Raw genomic sequence first — 7,731 nt, forward strand, 5'->3', positions numbered from 1 at the left:
GAAGTACGAAGAGCCTCTGCAGTCCATGATCTCCCAGACGCAGAGCCTTGGTGGGCCTAGCCTGGAACACGAGGTGCCTCACCACCCAGGTGCTGACATGGGGCAGCAGATGAACATGATGATGCAGCGGCTGAACCAGGACAGCCTGACACCGGAGCAAGTGGCCTGGAGGAAGCTGCAGGAAGAGTACTATGAGGAAAAGCGACGGAAAGAGGAACAGATCAGCATCCATGGTCGGCCCATGCAGGAGATCATGATACCGCAGTCCATGGGGAGCATGATGATGCGTGGGCCCCCACCACCCTACCACAGCAAGCCTGGAGAGCAGTGGCCACCGGGGATGGGCAGCCAGCTGCGGGGTCCCATAGATGTGCAGGACCCCATGCAGTTGCGGGGAGGGCCACCCTTCCCGGGGCCGCGGTTCCCTGGAAATCAAATGCAGAGAGTCTCTGGCTTTGGAGGGATGCAGAACGTGCCCTTGGATGCTCTTGGGCCCATGAACGCCATGCAGAGGCCAGTCAGGCCCAGCATGGGATGGAGCGATGATATGCCTCCTATGGGAGGCCCTGGGAACTTTCCGCAAGGCACCCTGCCCTACCCCTCGGGGCAAGGAGACGCTGAAAGGTTCATGAATCCCCGTGCCAGGGAGGAGATCCTGCGGCACCAGCTAATGGAGAAACGCCCGGTGGCGATGCAGAGGCCCATGGGGATGTCTGGCAACTCCATGAGCCAGGGCATGGAAATGGAGAGGATGATACAGGCTCACAGGCAGATGGATCCATCCATGTTTGCTGGGCAGATAACGGGCGACAGCCTGAGCAGTGCCCCGATGGGAGTGGATTTTGCAGGCACTCGGGGGATGCTGAGCCCCCCTATGAATCAGTCTGGTCTCCGGGACATGGATGCGCCCATGGGCCCTGGCAACCTCAATATGAACATGAATGTCAACATGAACATGAACATGAACCTTAATGTCCAGATGACCCCGCAACAGCAGATGATGATGTCGCAGAAGATGAGGGGCCCCGATATGATGGCTCACCAGGGCATGAGCCCTGAGGAGTTGGCCAGGGCAAGGGCTCAGAATGGCAACAGCAGTGCAATGCTGGGGGGACCACCAAAAATGATGATTCCCTCACAGTTCCCCAACCAAGGACCTCAAGGCTTCCCGAGTGGGCAAGGGCCTTACCCCAACATGCCCCAGGAGATGGGCAGTGGCTCAGACATGTTCAGCCCTGAGCAGGGCACCATGCCCGTTGGGAGCATCAGTGGCACCACCAGGCTCAGCCACATCCCTCTGCCTCCAGCCTCCAATCCTGCTTCGACACAGGGGGGAAACCTGGCCAACCTGCACCCGGCACCTTCCCGAGGGCTGGGCCGTCGACCCTCTGACCTCACCATCAACATCAGCCAGATGAACTCCCCCAGCATAGGGCATCTCAAGTCTCCCACTCTCAGCCAGGTGCACTCGCCGCTGGTCACCTCCCCTTCTGCCAACCTGAAGTCCCCACAGACGCCCTCACAGATGGTCAGCATGCCACCTTCAAACCAGTCTGGACCCCTCAAGTCCCCCCAGGTGATGAGCTCCTCGCTGAACGTCCGGTCTCCAACTGGCTCACCAAGCCGCCTGAAATCCCCTTCTATGGCTGTTCCTTCCCCTGGGTGGGTGCCATCTCCTAAAGCCACCATGCCTAGCCCAGGAGTCAACCAGAGCAAGCAGACCCTCAGCATGAACTCATCTGCTTCCATGGGAGGACTGGATCAGGTTACGCCAGGTATTTTGCATGCATGTGTGTGCCCCGTTTGGGTGAGAGTGTGGACAATGCCCTTGCATCTCATGGAGCAAGTCTTATTTTCCCAGGGGTCCAAATGGGTCTTTTTCAGGTAGATGGGAGGGAAGGTGAACAGAACAGCTTTTACTTCAATCCCAGCTCATGCTCTGTGATACAAGAAGTAAAAGTGTGCCTGTGCTGGGCAGCTGGGGACAGTTTGAAGTGGGAGTCCATCAGTGTTCTGGAACAGGGTGTCTGCATGAGCCCTCTCAGAGCCCACTGAGCCAGCTCAGCATTTTGCAGACTCCTCAGGTCGCTGCTGTTGGGAGGAGGGGATGGGGTCGCTGTCGGACAGGAGTGAGCCGTGGTGTGCAGACACTACTAAGCTGGTCTCTCTCTTGCTTGCAGGTTCTCTCCCTTCTGGGCCTCGGAGCAGCTCTTCCGCACCAGCCAGTAACACTTCTAGCACCATGAATCCCAACATGCCTTTCACTTCCTCTCCAGATCCACCCCCCTCCCAGAACCCTCTCTCACTGATGATGTCCCAGATGTCCAAGTATGCCATGCCCAGCTCCACACCACTTTACCACAATGCCATCAAAACCATCGCCACCTCTGACGATGAGCTGCTGCCAGACAGGCCTATGCTCCCACCTGGAAGCATGTCAGGTACACACTTCTGGGGCTGGGCTTGCAAGGGTTCAGACCAACTCGTGGCTGCCAGCAGGCCCGCAGCACCAGGTGGAGGAGGCCTGAGAAACTCATCCTCCCACTGACTGCCTTGTCAAATAGCTTAAATTTGCCCTTGTTTATAATAGTCTGCTCACATCTCTGCCCTGTGCCTGGGCTGTCTGTCTTCTTTTGGCCTGGCTGTGCTGTCTGGAAAGACGTGACCCAGTCTGGCATTTGAGGCACCCTTCTTCCATGAGCCTTGGAAGTTTTCAGAACCACCTTTATTCTGTGCAGGTATATTGGCCCGGGACTTTTGTGGCTTCTGGAGCTGTCTTGGGCCCAGTACTTGCAGGCAGAGGTCTGCTGCTCCGAGAACCTTGTGCAGCATGACAGAGGTTTTGAGAGTCTGCTGTTTTGAGCGGAGCCCAGGTGCTGGCACAGACAAGGCCATGTCGTGGCATAGTTCTGATTTCAGTAGGCGACAGCCGGATTTGCTCCACTAGCTGATAGCACTGCTGTGGACAGCTAGGCAAATGAGTGTTTTTCGTCACTTGGTGGCCAGCTCAAAGGGGAATTCCACCACACTGTACCACTTGTTTGAGGGGTTTAAAGCTGTCTGAGAAATATTTTTGGCAGTTTTCAAAATGAAAAATCAACTTTTTGACTCTTTCACTGCTGGGTGTAGTCACTTAGGTTGACCTCAGGCATGCAAATGCTTTTACTCCCTCCTAAGCCGAACCCCTCTGCAGGCACCGATCGCTCTGCTGTACCAATGAGCACGCTGCTCCCTCTCCAGGCTCTTTTGCTGATTTTTCTCCTTGATGCTTGAGCTCATGTGGTCACAGGAGCTTGCCTGGTGGCTAATCCTGTGGGCAGGCGATGATGAAGGATCACTCATCAGTGCCTTCCAGGCAGCTGAGCACCCTGCTGAGACTGTGGTGTAGGGCTGTTCCAGCATGCAGAGCCAGCTGGAATTGTAATATTGGTGACCTGTAAGGAACTACAAATCCAGCATGGGCCTGGATGAAGCTGGGATAGCTCTGGGATAGCTGCATGTGGGCATGGGGAGCTGGAGTCTGGGGCACTTTTTCCTTGTGTCGGTGCTTTGCGAACCCATCTTGCAGCCGCTTACTGACCAATCGTGTTCCATGCTCGGGGCTCTCTGAGCAGGAGTGCTCCGTGGGCTTCCAGAGCGGAAGATTCCAGAGCGGGTTTTGCAGCCCTGAGAGGTCCGTGGTCAGAGTTGACTCCTTCCCTCTTTTTCCTCCTCTTAGGTGTGACGGGAAATCAGCCAAATCAACTGCACTTGAACTCTGTGGGGCCTGGGTCCTCTCAGAGCCCCATGGGAATGAACTTGCCTGGTCAGCAACCCCTCTCACACGAACCGCCCCCCACCTCCATGATGTCCTCCCCGAACCCTCTGGGCTCCAACATTCCTATGCACCCGAGTGTACCAGGGGCTGGCGTGCCCCCCCAGAACCCCATGATGCTGCCCCCGGGACCCCAGGACTCGTTGAACCAGCAGTGTGGCCCCGTGCCCAACAGCTCACAGATGATTCCTTCCAACCAGCTCGTGTTCCCCCGCATGCAGCAGCCCCCCAATGCCATGCCATCTCCTGCCGGAGGCATGCCCATGGCCCCCAGCGGGGGAGGAGGCCCTGGGATGCAGCAGCATTACCCACCGGGGATGCCCTTGCCACCTGAGGACCTTCCCTCCCAGCAGCCTGGCCAGATGCCCCCTCAGCAGCACATGATGGGCAAGAACATCCCGCCTCGGATCGGCGAGCCCTACCCGCCCGTGCTTCCCGGGGTGGCATCGGTGCTGAACGACCCCGAGCTCAGCGAGGTCATCCGCCCCACACCCACAGGTATCCCCGAGTTTGACCTGTCCAGGATCATCCCGTCAGAGAAGCCGAGCAGCACCTTGCAGTACTTCCCCAAGAGTGACAGCCAAGCACCCAAATCGCAGCCTTCCAACCTCCACCTCATGAACCTGCAGAACATGATGGCTGACCAGCCCCCGGTGCGGCCAGGTATGAATGCCCCCAGCCTCCCCGGGCAGCAGGGCGTGCAGAGGGGACTTGGCGTGCCCATGTGCCATCCTGGACAAGTGCCCATGCTGGGCAGGACAGGCATACCGCCCCAGCAAGGCATGATGGGCAACAGCATGCACCAGGGCATGATGTCTCCACAACAGAGCCTGATGGCCCAGCAGAATTTCATGCTGATGCAGGCCAAGCAGAGGAGCATGTCTGTGTCGGGGGAGATGTATGCCCAGACAGGACACATGATGTCACCTCAGGGCTCTCTCATGGGGCCCCCACCTCAGCAGAACCTCATGGTCACGCACCAGATGAGGCAGAGGAGTGTCTCCCTGGACAGCCAGATGAGTTACATCCCCGGGCCTGGGAACATGGCGAACCTGCCTTTCTAACCCGGGCTGGCACTCAGGGCTGGGGAGGGGAACGGGGCTGCCTGTACAAACCTTTTTAAACCTGTCTTTGGGGGAGGGTTGGGGGCCAGCGCTGGTGGAGGACACCGGGTGGGGTGCTTTTCGTATCAGATTTGCCTCTACACAGAAAACCAGATGCGCAGTAAACTTGATGTGAATTGGGTTTCTTTTTCCTTTCTTTTTTTGGGGAAGGGGAGAGTGGAGGGACTGGGAGCAGGGCTGTGACCTGCGTGCTGACCAGGGGCATGCAGACCCTGTGGCTGTTTGTAAAGTTTTCATTTATGATTTTCCTCTGTCAAGTTTTTTCCTTTCCCTTTTTTTTTCCCCTCTCTTTCTGTTTAGCTTTCCTTTTTGTTTCCTTTCTTTCTTTCTCGCTTTCTTTTTTTTTTTCCTCCTTCTTTTTAAGCAACCAAAATGTGCAAGAGGGTTTTTGGAACTAGCTGTAAATAGGTCGCTGGGAAAGGCAAAACTTGTGCTGGTTTTTAATTGTTCTGTATTTCTGTGTTTTAATAGAAGCCTCAAAACATGTTTGGTTTTTTTTTTTTAAAAAAAAAAAAGGCAGAAACAAAAAACATGCTAAAGGCGACAGTGTACAAGGATTGACAACTCTCCTTGGGGGAGATAGGAGGATCTCCCAGGGTGCACAGGGCATTGAGAGATCCCATTGTCGAGTGACTCTATCAAACCTGTGTTGTTTGGACGTCTGAACGGTTGCATGTGTGGGGTGTATAGTTTCACACAGATCTCAGGCTCCTGTGGAGGCTGTGCTGAGTACGCAAACACAAGAAGTGACCGAGGACTGTTTAGGAGGTCAGAGCTGTGGCCCCAGTGGAACGCTGCTGGAGCTTATGGAGTCCTCATCTTGCGGGGCAGAGGCCGCAGCAACACAGGATGCAGCAGCAGTCACTGCTCAGTGAGGAAGCTGCCGTGGCTGTGACGGGGAGGATGCCAGCCCTTCGGCTGGAGAAGCAGCAAGGATGTGGGCTTCGCAGATGAACATGCTGGACCCAAAGGTCTCAACCGGCCACGTCACCTCCAGTCCCTTCTCTTTCCTTCATGCTGTGTCTCTCGGGGGCGGGGTGGTGTGTAGGGACAGATGGGCTCCAAGACGAGCGAGGTGATGCATTCCTGTGCTTCCGGGAGAGGTGAGCTGGGAACCCTGCTCTTTTGCAGCCTTCTTACACCAGTCCTTTATGCATCCATCACCCTCTGCCACTGTGCCGTGCTCCTCTACCTTTGCCGTTGAATGCTCTCCCAGGTCTTCCTCATGCTTGTTGGTCCTCCTCCTGTGGAGTTTCGCAGGCAGTCTTTGCTCCGTCTGCTCCATCCCGCCCTGAACCTACCAGCAGCAGCCCTGCCCTACTGCACAACAGAGGTCCAGTTGTTGAAGAGGATCTGTCCCTGTATGTGATGCTCCATCTCAATTTAAGAGTTGTCTTGTGCGGTGTCAGAGGCGTGGCCATCCTGTGCTTTGGACAGAAGCGGCTGAGGTCACGTTGCAGCCCCTCGTTCCGAGGCTGGCAGAAGCGTGCCTTTCAAAAAACTCCGTCTTTCCTGGATGCGTTCCACCCTCCCCATCCTCTGCTCCGTAAGGTCTTCCTGCACACGGTGCTGATGGTCTTTCCTGTGGTTTTTTCATGGAGGGGACTGTGGGGTGACAGACGTGCGGTTCCGCACACATCACGGTATCTCTGGGCCTCTGCAGGGATGGCATTCTGGCATGGTGTACCCTATGGGTATCCAACAGTGAGCTTGGGGCGTGATTGCCAATGGAACACCCGTTGGAAGATTATCTCTGCAGAGCCAGACTTGGCACACTACCTCTCTTGTAACAGAGCTCACCTTTCCCTGTGTGCTACTGCAGGGAGGAGACAGCTTTCAGGAAGGGAGATTGTCAAGTAGCGAGTGAACAGCCAACGCTTTTTTATCACACTGCAAGCTGTTTGGAAAGACCAGTGGGCACTGAAACATTGGCCCAGTGGCTGTCTCAATCAGATCAGTGAGAAGGCAGAGTCACAAAGTCCAGTTAAGAATATCTTGAAGCATCGGGGTGTTTTGTAGCAGGCAGTACTTCAGCGGCGAGTGTGGGTTTGGATTCAAGGAAGGATTTTGCTCTGTTCTCCTGCTTTGTGTGGTTTTGTTGTGCACAACATGAGCGAGCAGCATTTTCGGAGATGGCAAAATGGGAACAATCCCAGGGGAGTGCTCATCCCTGCCTTGGCAGTTGGAGCAGAGGAATAATCTTCAGCCCAGGCTAAGGAAGCATGCTTTGGACTTGACGTGTTAACTGGTTGCATTCTCCATCCTTTCAGAGTGTGCATCTCATGTGGCTCAAACGGATGTAGCTTGCTAAGACTGGCTTGCCTAGAAGACTGTGGCTTCTCTTGACTCCACTTTGGGGTGTTGGCTGCTACACCGATGCTAGCCCCAAACATTGCTTATCACCCACCAGCTAGTCCCAATTAATTTGAAGCCGTAATATTTCCTATACGGAAGTCTTTTTCTCTGTCGGTAGACAGCTGTTGTTTTAGCCTGGTCAAGATCTTCACATGTCGGTACCTTTCCTGTTGTCCTTTTTGCCCAGCCTGACTGAAAAGTTGCCTGGGCTCATGATCCTCTCTGTCAGAGTTGGCAGCACATTGTCCCTGTGTCAGGTGGAGCCCGCAGGCTGTGGCGCACCATTGCGCAGTGCTGGGGAGGCCAGCGCTGCCAGCTTGCAGGGAGGAAGACTTGTCCTTTGGTGACAAATGAGCACGAAGCAAAGTCTTTTCACTCGGCAGCCCTGGATACAAAAGGGAAATCCTGATGCTAGGTCAGAGCTGGGGACTTCAGAGC

General features: G+C 55.4%; 1 protein-coding gene across 1 annotated transcript in view; it reads left to right on the forward strand.

The window, feature by feature from the left end:
* Positions 1–4,878, forward strand: part of BCL9L (B-cell CLL/lymphoma 9-like) — a gene marked incomplete at its 5' end in the record, with an annotated part of 6,908 nt that extends 2,030 nt beyond the window's left edge. The window contains 3 exon segments of the mRNA XM_008935102.1: positions 5–1,775; positions 2,181–2,441; positions 3,719–4,878. Of these exon segments, the coding sequence (XP_008933350.1) occupies positions 5–1,775; positions 2,181–2,441; positions 3,719–4,878 (3,192 nt within the window).
* Between the last annotated feature and the right edge of the window lie 2,853 nt (positions 4,879–7,731).

This window comes from Merops nubicus, unplaced genomic scaffold (assembly GCF_000691845.1).
Source record: "Merops nubicus isolate BGI_N331 unplaced genomic scaffold, ASM69184v1 scaffold39962, whole genome shotgun sequence".
Lineage (NCBI taxonomy): Eukaryota > Metazoa > Chordata > Aves > Coraciiformes > Meropidae > Merops > Merops nubicus.